This window comes from Teleopsis dalmanni, chromosome 1, assembly GCF_002237135.1.
Source record: "Teleopsis dalmanni isolate 2A chromosome 1, ASM223713v2, whole genome shotgun sequence".
Lineage (NCBI taxonomy): Eukaryota > Metazoa > Arthropoda > Insecta > Diptera > Diopsidae > Teleopsis > Teleopsis dalmanni.
This window is the reverse complement of record NC_051846.1, coordinates 174,899,988-174,921,663: the sequence shown is the minus strand read 5'-3', so window position 1 is coordinate 174,921,663 and position 21,676 is coordinate 174,899,988. Positions and strand designations below refer to the sequence as shown.

General features: G+C 28.7%; 1 protein-coding gene across 1 annotated transcript in view; it reads right to left on the bottom strand.

Moving 5' to 3' along the window:
• LOC119670294 (acetylcholine receptor subunit alpha-like) overlaps positions 1-21,676 on the bottom strand; it is a 94,758-nt gene that overhangs the window by 39,968 nt on the left and 33,114 nt on the right. The window contains exons 2-4 of the mRNA XM_038080497.1: positions 13,676-13,970; positions 11,257-11,437; positions 2,695-2,810 (exon numbers count right to left, since the gene is read on the bottom strand). Coding sequence (XP_037936425.1) covers positions 2,695-2,810; positions 11,257-11,437; positions 13,676-13,970 — 592 coding nt within the window. The remainder of the gene's footprint in view (positions 1-2,694; positions 2,811-11,256; positions 11,438-13,675; positions 13,971-21,676) is intronic.

Genomic DNA, 21,676 nt, shown 5'->3' with positions numbered 1-21,676 from the left:
GGAAACATGACATTTCTTTTAGATTTTACGTATTTCATTCGTTTCTTTTAGTTTTTGTTTCTCCTTCTTAAATTAATTAAATTCTTTTTAAATTACGAAAATATAATTTTACTGAATTTTACTGAAAATATTACCTGAGTAAGTACTCAGTGAGTACTAAGTACTTAGCTCAACTCTAAGTGATGGGGATTGATGATGTGATATTCTTGCTCCTTAGTGCGAGTAATGTTTTTGAAAGAGCTGTATTAATACTCAGATGGAAATCTATCACACCTGAACTCTGAAAGAGAAACACTGTTCGTCATAGTTGGTATAATGACAGACAATTTCCAAAATGAATACAGCGTACGAACAGCTCTGAAAGCCACGACTGAAAACTAACACTATCGAGATCTACTAGACAAACACTGTGCATCATAACTGAAAGAATAATCTTATAATCGCGTATCAAAACATTATTCCCCGAATTGAATAAACTAGAAGGATATTACTTTCTAAAACAATATCGAAAAACTCCTAATATATCTTATTCTTAATCAAATAGATCCTTATATTGACGCTGGTGGGTAGAACACATCGATATATTCTACAAATCAGTCGTAGTTTGCATGAAATTAAACCTCTGGAATTTTCAACCATTCATATAGAGCAGTGGTTCCTAACTCAACTAGATGGTTAAAAATGGTTCGCAAATGAAATTTAACAGGTTTGGATATATAGCTTACAGTTTGTCTTCTGAGACCTCCCTTATTAGGAATCTATGCACTCATACAATTTATTATAAGTTATACCAGGGATGCATAAATAATTTTAAAACAATCATACATTTTATTATTCCTAAATTTGTGGTCTGTACTACAAACAAAATTATCATAATGGTTTTTGGTCAAAAAAGGTTAGGAACCACTGATACAGAGAGATTAGGTTTCGTTGGTGCCTAAAGCCTATTAGAGCACAAGTATTGTAAATTTCTAAAATCTTCAACGATTCATACAACATACCCTGTATATATACAATAAAAATACTGCAAAACATTGCTGTTGAAGTGAAATGAAGGCAATCAATTAAATGTTCTTCTTGGTTTTACTTTACTGCTGCTTTATTTATGAGAAACTGCGATACTTTCATTTCTGATTTGATGGGCGTGTGTGAAGGAAGTCAAGTATATTAACCTATTGATTACTGTTGACTACTTATATTAATAATACAAGTATTCATTTGATAATACTAGCGATAAACAAATATAAATGCTGAGACACATTTCTAAGAATTTGAAAATTTTCTTGAGTTTTGTTTTAAGAAATATATCTTTTATTCAACTGAAATTAATGTTGACTTGATTTCGTATTATCCCTGCAAAAAAAAAAGGAAAGGTTACCACAAACAAATGTAAAAGTTTTTTAATTTAAAAACTTTATTTGTTTGTATTGTAGGTTCTTTTTTCATTTTATTTATTATTTTTTTGTATTATTTATTCGATTTCATTTTTGTTTTTGTTATTAAAAATATATAAGTAATGCAAAATAGCTTGGATTGAGTTGGTATAATCATAAGAAGAGCGGAAATCAAATTATGTTTAACCTCAGTAATGAAATTTGAATTTGTACATATTTTTATTAAAAACTTGAAAATTCTTGCTGTTTTTGTTGTTTATTGTTTCTGTTGTCCTTCTTAAGTAATTATATTAATTTAAAAATTTTTCGAAAAATTGTTTCTTTGCATTTAAATTATTTTCTTGTCCTCTTACTTTGAAATTCTTTGGCAGTATGTTTCGTTTAAGTTGACAAATAATTTTTCAGCACCTTATTTATGATTTCCTTTTTACCTCACCTTTTATTTGCATTTTATAATTGAAGCTGCCGAGAATACCTAAATTAACAGCATTAAAATTAAATTAAAGCTATAAAATACTTAAGGAATCTACAAAACCCAGTGCTGTTCTCTATGGCAACACGTACATTTTGGTTGGTGCGTGCTACGTGCTGTACTGCACAGTACAGCACAGTACAGCCAAAATATTTGCCAAAATGCCAACGGCATAAGATAAAAGCACATCATTCGAGTATATATTGCTACACAGCGTTCTACATCTATCTATCTAAATACATTTATTATGTTAGTATCATAGCACTTTATTACATATACATATATAAACATGTTAATATATGCAGCCATATAGATGAGGCACTAAACTACAATGCCAAATAAAGCTCAGTGAGTTTTGGTACATTTAATCAGAAGTGCACCCTGGTGGCCAGGACAATAGCTTCTAAATTCCATGTAGTCTCTCATACATTTTTCTATGGATTTTTAGTGGTTTGTGATGTTGTTGGTTAGTACTGTTCTTCGACTTGTCGTTGTTGTAATTGTTGTTGGTATTTCATTAAGTCATAAGCCTAAAGTCAACAGTTTTCGATTTTCTAATTGCAAAAGGAAACGTGTTTTTCGCAATTTTCAGTGTCTCGGTAAATGCCACAAGTGTGCAATTTAGTATGTGTTTCGGTCTCACAGGAATATTTTGGCAATTCTGCTGTCAAATTTATGGTGTCAACATAAAATAAAGCAGGCTATTGTTTAGTTACCAAAAATAAGCATACACCACATTAAGTACACGCAAGATATGCACATTTACTTAACACAATATTCATGTTCAAATGTAAATTTATATACTATTAAATATACTCATATACTCACCGCACTGCAGGAACTTCTAATATATCCCATTCAACTGATGTATAAAATTCTGATAAATCTACACCAACTTCAACCACATTTGTGCCATTTAATTCATCGATGTGCCGCAAGTCCACCTGCAAATTGTAAAGAAAAAGTTCATAAAAAATCGTATATTTGATGAATGAACATTCACTATACTATAAAATGACAAAAAACCATTATTAGTTTTCATATTAAAAAAAATCTAAAAAAAAACAAAAAAGAAGAAGCAAATAAAATAGAAGAATTTCCACTATTTGCTATAGAATTCATAAAATTCTCTGGAATAAAAGTGACCGTTTTGTTTGCAATGGAAATTGAATTCGTTTTTCGTTTTTATGGAAATGTGAAAGGTAGTAACATGTGTATGTGCATCATATTTGCTGGTTCCGTGCTCGATTGATGTTGACGAATGAACTGTGAGCTGACACAAAATGTCAAATTGCCTTCTGACAATGATATTTCTTTCCTCTGGTATTCATCCTTTCTTGCATCGTTTTTAAAGCAATTCCTCTGCTATTTCAATCAAGCATTGTTAACATCAATCGAACATCGTGTAGATATTATCAAAAGTTTTTGTTCACCAATTATTCGAAATTTCCATTTTTGTTATCTGAGATTTGAATAATTGGAGTTAGTGTTCCAAAATTGATTTTATTATCGTTGTGAAGTTTGAATACTGATATTATAACATTTTTTTAAGTTTTTGCTAAATAAAGATAATTAATTTTTAATTTTAATTTTTAATTTTTAATTAATTATGTTTTGTATTTAGGTTACTCTGGTCTTGTGACTGGTATGCAAATAAAAATATAATTTACTATATGTTTTCACCCGACGTTTCGATGGTTTTTTATCCAACATCTTCAGTGGTATCTAAATTCTAGTTGATTCTTTACGTCATAAGACGCATCACATTGCACAAAACAAATGAATCTTGAAGATAATTAAAATTATTTCAAAATAAATAAATTATGATGTTAATTTTTTTTGTTGGTAGTGACACTTCTAATAACGAAAACAAACTATTTAAAAGAAGGGTTAGAAGGGTTCGAATAGTATTGAAAAAACAAACAAATTTTTTTGTTAATTTATTGAAATTTGGCTGGGCATATAAATCTGTTTCGATTATTGCCAAGTAGCCATTATTAGTGGTCTTTGAAAATATTCGAATTTCTTACTTAGTTTATAGTCCGTACATAATCTGTTGAACTGATTAGCATTGAAATAAAAATAGGTAACTACAAAAATTAATATTCAATTCGTTGAACTTGTGTTTCCAATTAAAAAGCTATAGTTTATAAGCACGTTATAATTTAAAAAGCATGGCAAGTGCTTTGGTTAGTGTCACTTACAGTAAAAGTGACGAAAAAACCTGGAACTTCAGCATTTAAAGTTTGTGCAGCTTTGGCTAATTGTGGAAAAACACGATTAATCATCGCTTCTAATTCGACAGACATAAGTCCAACAAATTACTTACGGACTATAAACTAATTAAGTTGTTGACAATATCCGAAACAGCATTGTATGGTCAGCCAAATACCAATTAAATTTTAACTAAAATTTTTGTTGTTGTTTCTTCATTACTATTCGAATCCTTCCAAAGATAATTTTGTTACTCTACAGAGATCATGAAGAGAGAGGTAGAGAGTAGAGCACGTGAGACCATAAATATTAGGCTCAGAACATCATAACTGAACAATCACAATTAAATTGTTGCAAAGAAAGCACTAATATTGGTAAAGTTTAGGAGATCATAACCCAACAATGTTATACCAGTTTTTTCAAATGCTGAAAAGAGTGTTCTTGTATCTTAGATAGGTGATGGTTCTCACCGTTACCTTAAGGTATTCCTTGTGCTGTATCATGTGCTGACTCCTAACAATACTCAAGGGTCCTTTAGTTTTGAGGCAACAAAATATGGTATTTCATATTTTTAGTTTGCTTTACAGTTTGAAAGTCACTGTGAAAGTTTCCACTTTAATATACTCCTTTTTTTCGTTGATAAAAGTCTTAAAATCTTTGATCTAAGAAAGCAACTCCCCCGAATATTGATTCTTTGACTATAAAATCGTTAAAATTACAATATATTTTTCTTTTTTAAAGATTTACTTACAGTTTTTTTGATTCAGAACTTTTTCTTAATTTTTATAAAATTTAGTATTCTTCGTTTTCTCTACTCTATTCATCAGTGACATTTGTAAGGACTTTTTGTCCAATAAAAAGCATTCTTCTGTTAATATAAAAAAATGTTTCGTTTTGAAATTTTTCGAAATTAATTTCACTTGCACACTGATATGTATCAACACGACATGTCAACATTAACTTTGTAAATGGACTCCACATCACAGCGTTGCAGCAGTGGATCCAGCAGCAGTTGCACTAGTAGGAGCAGAATTTAAAATATATCCTTAACAAAAAAGTGACAGTATTTGTATTAGTACATTAAAGTTTGTCGACACACCTTCACAGTGTTGTCAAGGATATACAATGGATTTCGTTTGGCAGGGGTGCAAGTGACATTTGTCCCTAGTGCCATGCCACTTTGACAAATGCAAATGGATAAATTCGAAAATAGTTCGACAAGAAATGACAATAATATAAAAAAAATAATAATAATGCACAACTGAAACTAAAAGCTAAAACATTATCGGTTTGAAGGCATCACTGAATGAATAATGCCATAGAGAATGGATAGTAAGAAACTTGACACCTTTTCAAAGTTTCCAAATGTTTTCGATGGAATGGTGGAAATGGTGGCAATGGACAAAATTATTTAAATGAAGGAAGAAGAAGCAGCAGCTCAATTGTGAAAAACATATATTGACATGGAAGAATTTGAATGCATAAAAAAATGTTATTAAAATTTAAAAGACTTTTTGTGAAAATTGTTTGCTTAACTAATTTAAGTCAAAATGTATACAAATAAATTATTTGCATTTTTCTTTACAAAATAAATAAATTTTTTTCAATATCACTTAATTGATGAACAGACAGACAACACAGATTTTTTATAATTTTTTTTAAAATTTTTTTCACAGTTTTCCTTCAATTTTTTTATTGAATGTGCGCTGGTGGGAAATCGCAATCATTTGCAATCATTTTTATTTAGACGAGTGGAATAAACCATCGCTCTTCAATGGTAAATGGTAAAATTGTAAAATGGTAGATGGTAAATTTTCAATGAATCAATGAATTTGTTATAAAATTTATTACAAAATTTGTACGGACAAGTGCTGAAGTGAAAGTGGTCGTGTCTACATAAAAACTGCTGTAAAATTTGATTTGCTCTTTAAATGACGGCAGACGCTATTTGCACGTATTCCTTTAAGGTGCTTAATAAAATTTCATTTTATATTTGCAAAAAAAACGAAAAAAAAAGAGATTGCTCTGCTATTTTAATAAAGGAAATTAATATAAATTTTGTTATTCAACAGTTTCTACAGTTTCTACAGTTTTAGTTGAGTAGGAAGAAAATGACCCAATTGCTGGTCATAGCTTTTTTTTCATACCAATTTTAAATTACGCGTAAATAAAAAGCAATTTTCTTCATTTTGTACTCTGCAGACTTTCGTTCTACTTTGCTTTATGGCCCACAACAAAAGAAAAATTATAAGCCATTCCTGACTTACTTTGGCAAATATAAAAGCCATAAATTGTGACGCCTCGACTTATTTGGCCAACATTTATCAAAAGAAAATTCCTCTAATAATGAAAAGTGAAAAGTCTTAAGCAAAATTATAAATGATATAACAGTTCTAAGGAAAAGCAAAGTCATATTTTTGAATTAGTTTTTTTGGTCTTAAGAAAAATTTGCACCGGACATCATTAAAAATGAATTTATAAATTTCTTGAAGTTTTAATGATTTTCATATCCGGCTCAAAAGGAGAAAAAGTTAATATTTTCTTTAGATAATTTAATGTTTATTGTTTCTTTAACTTGTGATTTTTCATGTCACGTTGTTTTATATCAGCAAAGACTAAAAATAATAGCCTACGTGTATATAAAAATATGGCCTTGGCATCTAGTATCTAATAAAGTAAAAATCTGATTTATTTGTTAATTTTTCGGAATGCTATTAACGTATACACAATTTCAATATGTCTGGAATAACAATTCTAAATAACAAGTAATAATAGTTAACTCATTAACAACTGACACGGCAAATATTGAACGTAATTATGCTTTGAAGAATATATAAAATAAATATGTGAACATACAGAAGTTTAACAATTAAAAATAAATTAATTAATTCAACTCTGCTATCCAGAAGTTGCAAGTTGCTCAAAGTTAGGCTCTCCGAAGACTCTTTAAAGTGCCTTTGTACATCCGAACAAATGACATAGTAAGAATAACCCTTAGAATAACCTCGGTCAAAAAATACATAAGGGACAGAGCCCTAAAACGACAGGCTGCCCTACTTAGCACTATCTAATCTTAGAATAACCTCTAGCCACACGGAGCGGTAAGCAGATCTTAGATCAGTCATTGAATAATAACGAAGCTTTTGAGGAATACATACATTAGTCAGTCGGAAGGTTGGGTCTTTGCAAAAACTCCTCAGCTATCAAAGAGTAAAAGTGTACAGATGCACTAACTCAAAAAGATTTTAACATGAACGTGAGCATGAATTATTCAATATCTGGTTTATGAATTCGTTCTAATAAGCCACAACAAGTAATGAATATTCACAGCAAATTAACAAAACTCCGAAGTGCAAACATACAACTCAAATACGGCTTTGGGTCAGTTGGTTAATGAACACTGACTCTGAGTTTTAAATTTGGCAGGACACGAATTCAACCCTTGGTACTTTATTTAATCTTAAATTTCCTTTTTATGTTATATTATATAAAAATCTAAAAAATATGTTAAAATTAAACACAAATAAGTAATTAAGTCGACACCAATATAAATATACTTATATTAATTATATAGTATACTCGTGTATTCACGAGTTCAACCTTTGGCACTTGCAGTCTCAAAAAAATTATTTACGAATAATTAAATATGAGAAATAATTCCAAGACCTGAAACGGTGGCCAAGCCAGAAAGTTATTGTTGTGTTTGTTGGGATTGGATCATCTACTACGAGCAATGGAAGAGGAATTGTGTTCTATCAGGACAACACCAAGCCCTCACATCGATAATGACTCGCCAAAAGTTCCAGGGTCTTGGTTGGGAAGTTTTTATACATCCATTTTATAGTCCAGACCTGGCACTAAGTGATTAGGATATTTCTGGTTAAAAATTCGCTTCAAGAGAGGCTTGTGAAAATCGATTGTCTCAATTTTTTTGGCAATATGAAGAAAGACTTTAACGAGAGAGGTATAATGAAATCACCTTCAAAATGGCAACAATTTATTAAGCAAAAAGGCAAATATTTGACCTAAATCGGACCATTCTATGAAGGTTACGGTAAATCAGCTTTTAATTTCATGCAAAAATTATGGATTTCTTTTTACTACACCTATTACGATCAATTCTAAGGAATAATTTCAACAACTGTACATATTAAATCAAATAGAAAAACTTAAAATATGTCATTAGAAAGGAATATATAATGTTCTCAAATAATTATTTTAATAGGAGCCTATTTATTATGGCAGAAAAAATCAGTATTAATACTGTAATTTAGATGATTCGATATCATATTATTATTAGATATCGTATCCATTTGTAGCAGAATGGATACGATATCTTTGCTGATTATAATTATATTAATCAGTTTTTATATCAGCACAAGTCATATTAATATTTGAATCTAAATATCTTTTCTATTTTTATATGTTCAAAAATTTGGATTTACTAAGATATACCTAAGGTTTACTATATTTGGCTTGAGTATTTTAACATTACTGAAGCAGTGCATAAAGAATCCGAAATTATTTCTCTTGGTTGTGGCAAAAAAAGGGGATGTACTTTTAATACGAAAATAATATAAAATTATGAGAAAATAAAACTCCATGAATTTTTAAATATTTTAAAATAATAATCCTTAAGTGTGAATAGAGTCTCAGCAAGTGCATATATGCACGGGTTTTTTTTATTTATATATAAAGGGGCTTTAAAATTGACTTTTAAGAAACATTGTACTTTTTTTTATTTAATTTGTAAATTTTTATTTAAGTTAGATGTTATAGTAACTTTAATTTAATTATATTTAAAACTGCAAAAGTATAATTAAAAACGGAATAACAAAGAAAATGTAAGTTTCCATTTTAATTTTCGTGGTTTTCGGTTAAGTTTCAGTAAAAGAGCTACATTTCACAAAAATTACCTCTTAATTTTATTAACAATAACAAAAGGACCACTATCCATTGAATATTGTTTTTCTTAAATAAAAACAATTGGAATGTTTTATATATATTAATTACTTTTATTACATTAGCAGTTGAAAGAAATTAATTAAATCGCTTTAACATTGTTTTAATTAAATTTTGGCTAACACATATCATTCTTTCGAAACGTTGCACATAAGGACATACCCACACAGGATATGCAAATTGCAATCTCATTTAAAAAATTTTTATTATCCTTATTTTATTTTGCATGTATCCATGTACCAGCATGCAGCATGTGAATTTAGCAATACAGTATTTGTTGGAATTCAATTACCATTTTTACACAATTTAACTACTTTGCATATGATAGTCCTGGCACTGGCACGAGCGCAGTCTATTGTGTTATTTCGAGCTATCCAAATAGAGAATATACACTTCGTAATAAAACAAACTGAATATAATCGAATTTCATTTAATTTCACATATTGTTAAACAAAATATTCACAATTCAACGAATATGTTTGGCTCTTTGTTTAACCTTAACCAGTTGGAATTGATGTAACCGTCATGTTTGTGTGCGGAACATGTAACCTTACATGAGGCGCACATAAAATCCACTATCGGCAGTTTGACGAGAGTCCCAAATCGGGATTTCATATTTAAACAAGTAAGACAAACAGATAAAATGGTTATATGGCGCTCGTAACATTGAAATTGGCAAGCGTTGAAAAGCGTATCCTTTGAGGTGTTTGGTCTTGAAGTGGATTGCAAATGTTATTACAGTTGTCTTATTTCTGCTGAAAATCTAATAACTCGTTGAAATTGTTAAAGAAAATAGTTGATGTAGTGGAAACTGTTTCGTTATGGTTAAGCGGATGAAGTGCTCAAGGACTGTGGTAACATTATAAAGTATTTTTGCTCTAAGTAAAGTTGATATTAAAGTAACAATGTTAGTATATTATTTAATTTAAAATATTTTTGTGTTCACGTTAAGCTCGAAGACTGTAGAAATAAAATTGCTTTTATAAGTTTAGGAAAGGAAATTTGTTGCTTTCATTTCATAAAAGTAGCAAAAAATTTTTGTTACTCATACGACATGAGGTACATACAATTTTAAGGTTTTGGGAAGCTGTTGTGTTTGTGGTTAACTAAATATTTGACATAATCTATATAGACTTAAATACAAAATGTATGTTGCTAAGCTAAACTTATATTACAGTTTATTTTACTGGTATTAGCAATATTGTTATGTGTTGTATTAAAGCAACAAAAAACCAAAAAAATGAGTTTGTTGGTCTGCACTAAATATCTATTGAAAGCAAGACAAACAAAACAAATTTAATGTGTTTTAAATTACATGTCCTTATGTAGCAAATCAGCACAGTCATTGAACTTTACAAGCAGCACATTCTAAGTGAAGTTATAAAAATTGTTTCGTCTTTCTCAGAACATTTTTTCTCTAGATTTCCCTGAAGAATTTCAACATAATTTAGTTTTCTCCATATAAGCAGACAAGAACTCGTTCCTTACACCAAAAATATTATATAAGTGAAGCATTTTCATTTAAATAGTCTTATACGGAATTCTGTCTAAGGTTGTATCTCATATGTACATATTCTGACCTCACATGTCGCGCCAATCTCAATTTTATGGCACTTTTCCTTTGATCTTTCCTGTAAAAGCAGCTTTTCAATGTATTCCGAGCTGGTAACAAATTTTCTTGAAAGGATAAAATCCATCGAGACATTTTTATAGGCCATTTCATTTCTCATTTCTTGTTTTCTGTGCTTTACTTTTTGTGCTTCCTTCGAAGGTTGTCATTTATTACAAAAGCAAATGTAAAATGTTAAAATTATTACCAGTCAAATTATGAGAGAATTTTATTTTTATTGATAATAAAAAGGCAGCAAAAGGCAAAAAAAAATAATAACATAGAACCACCAAGACAGGAAGGAAGGAAAGGATTATGTTTGAGGTAAGTCTACTCGCTTTTATATTTATAGTCCTTATGTGAGTATAAATTGTAATATGTTAAATGACAGTGTCGAAATAAGTTTATTACTTACTTAAAGACTTAAAAGAGTTAATAAAATTTTTATGTTAGAACTTAGTGCAATGTAGTGAATATATGTGGTAATAAGTAAATTTAATTGGTTTATTTGATTTAGTGTTGAACTTACACCGCACAGTTACGGTAAAGATTAGTGCTTTTCTATAAAAATGTTTATTAGCTTTATTACAAAAATAATGACTAACCTGGAAACCATCATAAGTCCAACTACCAAACTTCATAACGCATGTTTGTTCATCAAATGGAAAATATTCTACATCAATTTCGCAGGAGCTTTTGTATATTGCTGGTGGGCGCCACTCAACTCTTCCGGTATAGTTGAGAGTAGCTTTTGTTGCTAAAGTTACTTCGAAGTTGCCATCGGCGCTAAAAGCAGAAAAAAAAACAAATAAATAAATATTTGCAATACAAAAAAACCTTATTGAACTTGAGTTTAATTAAAATTTAATTAAACTTAAAATTATATGATTTGAAAAAAAATTATTTTTCAAATGTATGTTATCGACATGTTTTACAAGAACGATGAAACTACATATTTTCTAACACTATATTTGAAAATATTTCAATAAGTGTAATTATAAAAAATTATAATATAAATTATTATATAAAAATTATAATAAAATTATTCTCGAATAGCAAATATACAGCATATATATCTAAGTGGGACGTATATTGGATCCAACAGGGTCTGCAGTCTGTCTAGGTTATTTAAGTCCAGGAACCTTATTATAACATAAAATCTACTACTGTTTAGAACAATAGTCTTAGCAGATATAATACAATAGTCAGATAGTGAGACAATAGTCTCACAAATAAATCTGAAACTTGGCTAATAAAAACTACGTATAATATTTGGTTTGGTGAAAAATTAAATAAAAAATGATCTTGAATCAGATTATATATTGGATTTTTCTGAACTCATTAATTTATTAATAATATATAGTTTATAGTATAAAATATATAGTATAATGCAAACGACTAGTATGAGGTATGAGAAATAGATGAGATGAGGCGAGAAAAAATATTTGGGTTGTGTATAACAATTAAGTCGATTATTGTTACTATTATTGTTATTTTAAAGACGCTTTGTGCTACCTTCATAGATTAAATATATTTATTAAATCCCAACTGTCCCAATACATTGTACTATTGAACCTTTATTGCAAACCTTTATATTGTCCTCCGATATAAGATGACTACCTATGAACTTCTTCCGGTTATGATTTAGTGCCAGGAAAACTACCTGAATGTGTTTTAAGCTCTCATACTCTTTCATAAAAAACCTACTAGTTTCATTGAAATAAGTTCTCAATTCTATGAGGAGATATCTTTACCTATTGGGCGATATTTCTTGTAATGATTTTTATTTCGATACATAAATAAAGCGCCTTTATTCGCCTTAGTAGCTCAGTGCATGGATCAGTGTTTAAATCTCTTGGAAATAGATTTTCAAGCAGTCGTTAGACACACAACAAAGCATTATTATCATAAGGGAAGCTTACATGATTTTTTAACCTTATCTGCCATCATCATAAGGGACCAATAGGTTTATGTGTGACTTAAAGTTAGTTAAATTGATCAAATTTAAACTATATAAATATATTAGGTCATTCGTCTTACAGTATGTATGTGTTCGAATATTGTTATAAAAGATTTTTTGACTTTATGTTCCATCATCTTTAGGGACCAATAGGTTAATGTGTAGCTTATAGGTAGCTAAATTGATTAAATCTGAACTATATAAATATATAGGGTCATTCTTATTATAGAATGTTTGTATATGTTTGTGTGTGTTCGTGTATTGTTACAAAGATTTGTGGTGGTATCAAATTAATTGAAAATTTATATTTTATTTTAACATACTGTTTGAGTAGTATTGAATAAAGATGAATTAGTATCATTATGTTACACTAAAGGACAGAGTATGTTTCTATTTAAATCTGTAATCAATTAAGTTTCACATTCTTATATATTTTTGTAAACTCAGAAAGTTTCAAAAAAAAAATTTATTACTAATAACGTTAATATTCTATTTGACTATTTACATAGAAAACACATAATTTTATTATGTCAAGGACTAAAACACATGACCTCCTTTTTATGTCCATATAATTGCGTATCAATTCAAGAGTTGAAGGTTTGATAACCACATTCTATCTTCTGATTCATGAATTTATTTGTTAGTAAAATTTCCATTATATAAAAGATTTTAAATGGGTAAAATGTAAAATACTAATCACAGTCACAGTTAATCACAGTTCATGAACGTGAAAAGGTTGTAAATGACACAAATATTAAAATGTTCAATTGAAATTCAATAATGCTCTTAATTCATTATCAATATACAAATACAAACTGATTTATATAAGTAATATTTGAATTTCGTTTACTATTTCTTCTATATACATGCGGCATGAGTTAAATAAGAAAATATTGAAACATCTAATAGTCGAAACAATAAAAGCATAAAAGAGATTGAACTTGAATAAATCAATTTATTGACATCCTTTTTACTGTATCTTCTGATTTGTGCAATAGAATTAATCTACCACAGCTTTCATTTAACTATTTCAATTTGTTTGAGTTTTGCCATAGCATACTTACTTATTATACAACACAATATCCGGTCGCCATATATGATCAGAGGGTACATGTAACATTTCGACGCCACCATATTCTTTAGGTTCCCACTTGAGTTTGTAATCATACCAGGTTTGCTCCACCCACAAATTGGTTGTCATGATTTGATTCTTTAAATTGACATCAATCAATTGCGATAGTTTCAGCTTGATGCGTACTGTCAGAGCGTCTGTCACATTGACAACGGGACGAACCAATTTGTTATAGTTGCTGAGAAGATCGTCGTAAAGGCGCTTAGCATCGGGATTCGATGTGCTGCCTATAAGAAAAGAAGAAGATAAAGAAGAATGATACACATTTAAATAATAATAGTTGATATAGTCAAAACTTTATGCAACAATAGCTTTTGAATTAATATAATACTAAATCTAGTTTGGGTTGTAGTTATAAGGATAATGAAAATTGTAAATGATAAATTAAATGCAACATTAAATGTGTTGTGTATTAGCACCAATCTCCTTATAATTTTTGTTTGAGTTATCTTAAATTTATGTCCATACACATAATCAAACAACACAAATTAATGTCAAAAGTCAGTAAAGAAAAATTACGAAAAACTTTTATGTATCTCACGCACAAAGATATTGTTTATCTTTATTTCTCGCACAACACTGCGTATGAGCAATAATTAATTGGCATACGAAATTAATGGCTAACAGATAAGTAAATTTAATTAGTTGTTGGCCACATATTGTTACAATTGCTGTTTTTGTTGTTGTTTTGTTTGTGTTAATTTAATTTTTATTCATTACACTGATTAAGCTTGAATTAATTTCATGCCTTGGAAAAAAAATAAATAAGTACTATAATAGGACTGTGTGAACGTGTTATTGCCTTATGAATTCTTAAAGCATGTTTTGGATTAATTTTAATTCTAAAACACTGGGTTATATGGGTTTTATTAAGGGTCATATTGAGCAAAGAGTCATATAAATTTGCAAAGCAATGATCAAGGCATAATTTCTGCGGCCCAGAGCCCAGAACACCATTGGGCTACAACATGAATGCAGCCTATGTCGATAAATGGATAACTTTATTTCATCTTAATAGATGAAGAGAGATGAGCACTTGTAGACAGACTAAACTCATGATACCGCAACCGTTGGCCAGGGAAGCGATAAAAGTGCTTAGCTATTCGCACCCTAAGCTGGCTGACCTCATTGATTACGGGACATGGAAATTTGATATATTTCATATAAATCTTAAAAAGATTTCTATTGTTGAAGAAGAGTTACAGGCTATGTTTAGAAAAAAAGAAGACCTCGGTGCATATATTGTGCCAATGTCCAGCATTGGCAAGCAGAAGGAAGACTATCTTGGGACACCTTTGGGTTGGTGATGATTGGGCTTGAAACCTCAAGCTAAATGAGCTGCTTGCATTGACAAGCGATGTAATTATGCAAATGAAAGCCACTATTGAGTTTTAACTCAATAACGACATCTGAGAATGGAAGAACGAGAAAGGACCCAAGTCGTTTCTTGGTCTACTTCGGCTTATTCTACATTTCAGTGGGGCCATTTGTTGGACGGTGCGCTGTCCCAACGTCCCATAATATATTTATTACGGTCTTCTAAGAATATTTTGGTAAATATAATTATAATTTTGAAAGTAAATAAATATAGTTTTGCATTAAATTCATTCACAAATTATACTACTGTTGTATCTCTAGTTTTGACTTTAGATTAATACATCTACAAATTTTTTGCTTTGTGTTGATAAATTCTAGTCCAACAAAAGAATAAAAGTTTTTCGAGCAATAGAAAGATATTTGTAAACAATAAAAGAAGGAAAAAAATTGTTTAATACAAATCCCAATAGCACGCATAACGTATATGGCCGCGCTTTTTTGGCAATCTGGAACTACATACCAAAATCTGGAAATCAACGCCATTACATATCTGAACAAATTAACGCAGGCACTTTTATGAAATCATTGCACAGATACGATACAAAGGCAAGTCAATTTAGTGCGTACGGAAACGGAAAAGGACAACAAAGGCTACCTTAATAAAGCTTAAACAAAGGAAGATATTCCTTTCTGTTTTTTTTTTTGTTTTTTTTTTTGGAATATAATTGAATAATCCTTTGGCATTCAAAGCAATGTAAAAACATTTAGGCAATTTTATTTTCCCCATTTATGAGCCTAAATGTATGTGGGTATATATTCGAACACGTGCTGCTTTTCATATGTGAATGCGGATGATTTCATGTTAATGTATGCTTCATTATAATAAACACATTTTAGTTGCCTTCTGACAAGTAATAATGAAATGTGTTGCGATTGTGGTTGAAAGTGTTAGTTGTAATGTGAGAGAATGTATGTAGTAACTATATTTTAGCATTTTAGGCTTAAAACATTTATTTTAATAAAAACACGAGCCCAAAAGACCACACAACGGTTGAAAAACACCCATAAAAGTGCAGACGGAATATATTTCGTATTTCGCACACTTCGCATCTTCGAAACACTCGCCTGGGTGCATTTAAGATAATGTCTCCCACGTGTACCTTGAATTTTACTGTCACTTTTTATGTGTGTGTGAGTGTTCAAAGATGACTACTTATTTGTCGGTCTTGTTTTTTTTTTTTGTTTTTTGCTTTATTTTTACTGGCATCTGTTCATCTAAATTGTAAACTTGGGGCTTTGTAAGTGTCTTAAAAGGGATCCAACTATGGTAAAGGTGATATAAAAATACAAATTTAATGAAATCTTTTTTGTATTTATTTGTATTTTATTGCTTGAATAGAGTTTAAATATTAGTATAATCCTAAGGAAATTGAAGGATTATAGCTATATAGGATAGTATGTGACAGGTTAGCCATTTTCAGTTATTTTTCTCTATTTTTTATAAATTTTTTATACATTATAGATTATAGCATTTATTAATAAATGCATATTTGTATGGATCAATTTATAAATCTTTTTCATATTATTATTATGTTTGAAAATCGTATTATACTCACACTATAATTTTTCTAAACTAAATTAAATGAAACAAACTTTCTAGCTGTCTGGTTCAGAAACATGATGCGAAAAGACACGTTTGTTTTTTAGTTGCAGTTTTGCGACAAGTTATTATGACGTTTGGAGAAGATTAGGTGAAATGTGTACTAATAACAAAATAATATTTTCTAAATTATTATATGGTTGGTTGAGTGCAACGACAGGTCATCCGTTGACATTCGTTAACATCAATTAGCGATTTATTGCCATTTTGCTACCACATTTCTTGCTAGAAACGTAAAGGCATAAAGTGAAGTTAATATAAATTATTAGATATTTCATACTTACCGATTAATAGTCTGAAATCATTATATGACAATCCGAAAGTAACAATCTTGCATTATGTTACAGCCGGATTACCAATTAGTTTAAGATGTCGTCATGTGAAAAGTCTTTGAGTAAAGAATTGGAATAATACGGAGTCTCGATTTTTTGTTCGCTTCGCATATAATATCTTCTTACAACATTTAATAATATTAGCTTTCTAAAAAAAAAGCATTCCACATCTGCCAAATTCTAAAGTCAAATCCATTATACTAGGTAGGTGCAAAACTTGAAACGTATTTAGTGAGTAAAGAGAAAACTCTACATTATTTCCAAAATTCACTGTCTTGATTTGGAAAGTTGTCAGGAACTTTACTAACTAACTGGTAAAAAGTTCACATAAAAAAAAAATAGAAAGCACAAAATGGCGCTGGGGTAACTTAACGTAAAGAGAAATCTAAGACGACATCAGAGGGTCCTTTGTCGTTGAAATGACTTTAAAAAGTATTAAGATAGTGAGAGCATACAAAATATGCCTGAACGGGAAATGTCGGTAACAAAGTTTAAATAAGTGGTATAACATAGCTGCTCAAAACGGAATCCTATAGAATTCTATAGCACATTGACGCTCTAGCTTCTTTCAGAAGGAAATAGACTCTGTGGAAACAAGACTCTGTGGAGTAAATGTAATTTAGTTTACATTTTTGGGTTTTCTTATAAATAAGCATATCAAACTCCTTTTATGACCCTCACTTCTTACTTTTTTTGCAAAAAATGTACAAAATACCAAAAATCGTTCGAAATACATGATCATGTATGTATAGAACGGAAAATTTTAATCTGATACATTTTCTTCTCAAAAATACTGCTTATTTTATATTAATTTCTTTTCTTTTTAATTTCTGACACCATGATATGGTTATGAGGTCGTGACAGTGATAGAGCTCCAGAAGCTTAAGTTTTAAGCACATAGAAAAAAATATACAGATATAGGTAAATTATTACATACATATAACGGTATCCTTTTGGTTCAATAAAGTAATAGTTCAAATGAATTGGAACCTTCAGAGAAAATAAAACTAATTTCAAGAAGGGATTTATTATGCAAAAGAAAGGTAAAATATATTGGTTTCTACTGTATTTTTATAATATATTTAATTTATTTCGATTGAGTTTAAGGAAAATCTAGATAATTTTCATATTCTTAATTATTCTTAGATTTTTAGAACCTAAGTGAGATTAATGATATAATAATTAATTTAGTTTTTTTAACTTCTATAGATTTGTCTTTACATACATAATATGACAGGGTACCATTCTTCCACTTTGTTGGTCTATATTTAAGACATATACTATATTTTTATAAAAGCACGCATTTAGACAATAACAGAAAATTTTTGGAAGTAATATATTATAAACTTATATTTTTATTACATTATTTATCTTAAATATTATTGAAAAAATATTTCTTATTATATTTCTAAAATATTTCTGTATTACGAAACATTAACAGCAACGCCAATATAACGAATGAATACAAAAGTAGCAGTTAGTTAACTTTTGTCTTGATATCCTACATCTTTCGAAGAGCATAACATAAATATTTTTAATTTATATTATGAATAGATTATTTATCTAAAATATTTCTTTATTAAGAATCATAAACAATAGCATCAATATAATGAATGAATTATACAAGCAGCTGTTAGTTAGTTTGTGACTTGATAACCCACAGCTTTCGAATAATAAAAAAACATACAAATGTTATCTTAACTTTCTTGTTTTCTTACTTCATTTGCACAAAACAAATAAAAGTATTAGTTTTCGAGATATGCCACTCAAACGAACATTTTCATGTGAATTTCAGAAAATACAAGACAAGACTTTTATCTGAAAATATTATACAGATATTAACTTACGGCTTTGTATTCAATAACTCTATGCAATCCAGATATAAACCGAATAGAAAAAGATAAAACTGACTCAATAAAAATTCCATATTAAAAAACTTCAATTTAATAAAGCAGGTAATTCAATGCAGAGCTTAGATTTTCCAATTTTATCGTACAAAGCACAATCAGTTAAAGTATTTCAAGTCTCCTCAAATTTACTCAAGTTTGCAGATGCATCTGCCTGATATGCTTTGAATTTTGCATATTGCAGTTTATAGATATAATTTCTATTGTGTGTGTGTGGAAATAACGAAGCAAAAGATTTTTTAAAATATTCGTTTTGCTATAGTTTTGTATACAAATGAAATGCAATAAAAATGTTTATCATAATAATATTATTGAAATTGTATCTTAAAGAATAAAAAAGGAATGAAAATAATTGAAATGTGAAATTTATTCGATTATATTGATTCTTTACGATTAGGAATATTTTTATAAAATTCAGTAGAAATAATAGAGTGTAAAGCAAAGGTTAATAGTAATTTATACTAATTTGATATTTTATATTTTATTCCTATATAAATAAAAAAATTAGACTAACTTAATAAATTAATCATAATAGAGATCTAAAAATAGACTCAGTGAAAAATGTATCAAGGACAGAGCCTTAAAATTATTCACAAAAGTTGACAGGTTGCCCAACTCAATAACAAACCTTAAGTCCATCTCAGGACGCACAGGAAGATATGATGATCTACGGTCTGTCATCAGTTAGAAGATAAATAAATGATAATGATTCTAGTATTCTAGTATATTCTATATTCTAGTATAGTTAATAAACTATGGGGGGATAAGCCCCCCAGCCGCAAAAGAGTAAAAGTGCGCAATAACACTAACTCAAATCACAACAACAACAACAACATAATAAGAAATAACTATCTGTGATACTTTTTTATTTTTAAATTTAAGTTAATTTTCAGGTTAATTTTTTATAGTAATCATTAATGTAGTGTATTTAGCCATTATTAAGGAGGATATATATTTTTAATTTGAGTTATTTTAACTATATAATAGTAACTAAATAATTATTAAATATTTTTTTATTAATTTTAACAAACACTAATAATGTTTTAATATTTTTTAAAAATATTGTATGAAATGTGGTGGCTTTAAATGGGCTGAACGTTTTATCAACTTATCTAAGACAACCTCAGACACATTCCGATTACAAACAAAATATTTAAATTCTCAAGAGTTTTCTATTAAAACAGAAGATAAACAAAATTAGTTTATAAGAGTCAAATATTTAGGGGTACTGTGACATTGCCAATGAATTCTATCAACATATTCCGGATAAAAGCATTTTTCTACAAGAAATAGCTATTCAAAAAATTGCGAACCAAATTTATAGTTCCCTTTGAAGTCTTTATATTTTAATTCCCTCTGCTCATATTGTCATATTATCATTAATAAATGATTCGAGCATTAACATACAAAGAATCTAATAAACTCAACTAATTTCTTAAAACCACGATATAAATATCGTGATATATAAATATATATATGTATTATTATAAATATATATATATATATGGTATATATATATGTATGTCATAAAACACATATTATGCAACTTTAAATGGAGAGGTATTTTGAACAGTAGTATATTATAAAAATACGATTTTATTATTTTTTAACTAATTTAATTGATGGCTGACTATATAGCTGTTTCGGGCAGGGCGCGAGTTCAATGCTTGGTACCTGCAATCTCAAAAAATTATTTACAAATAATTAAATACAAGAAATAATTCCAAGACCACTGATGATCAGTATTCGGCAATAAATACTCGCATAAATAATAATACAATTTTCTTGTTACAATTTACTACTGTTCGAAATATCTCTCTATTGAAAACAATAGTTTATATTAAGAATTTAAATTCTGTTGTCAAAGCAATTTACTATGGAACTCTAAATATAAATAAAAATTACTAAATTTTTTAAACATGAACTATAAATTGTTTTTGTGAAAATGATACACTTGTAGTTTATAAAGTATGGTTACAATTGTTTGCTAACAAAACAATTTTTTTTAAATTTTTTAATTAAAAATATTATAAATAATATTTTACATTAAAATGTAAAAGAAAATAAATTTTAATTTGCTTGGACCAGAAAATGTTTCTATCCTCCCATGATATTTTAACCACTAAACATAATTATGTTTTAGTAACAAAAAGTAAATATACAAAAAATTATTTAGTAAAAAGTAGAGTTACAATGTTACTTCTTGTGGGAATAAGTAGGAAATGCATAAACAATTGTGATGGAATTTAGTTTTAATTACAATTTAATTTTGGTTTTGTTTTAGTTATTATGCACATTGATACACCCTACAAATTAATTCATAAAAAGTATTGCATAGAGTTTGAAGATTTCATATGACCATATTTGTTTCAAATTGTTTAAAAATTTAGAATAAGGAATAGTTATTCGGATTATAGAGAGGAGAATTGTAAGGAAGCCTGTGCTTTCCTTTCTAATATAGAAGATTAGGAAATATAATTCAATGCATTGTAATATTATGATTGATAACATAGTTATACATATAATAATTAATTTGTATATAAAATTTACATACTATAAAGTGTCTTTTTCTTAAAAGATTTTAAAATGCATATTTATTTATGGCATTTATTCGCTTCCGCACATAATTAACTTTTCTAATTTGTTGCATTTCTTTATTACATGTAACATATTCTAATGGACATAATTTTTGTATCGTCCTCTTCATATCACCATGT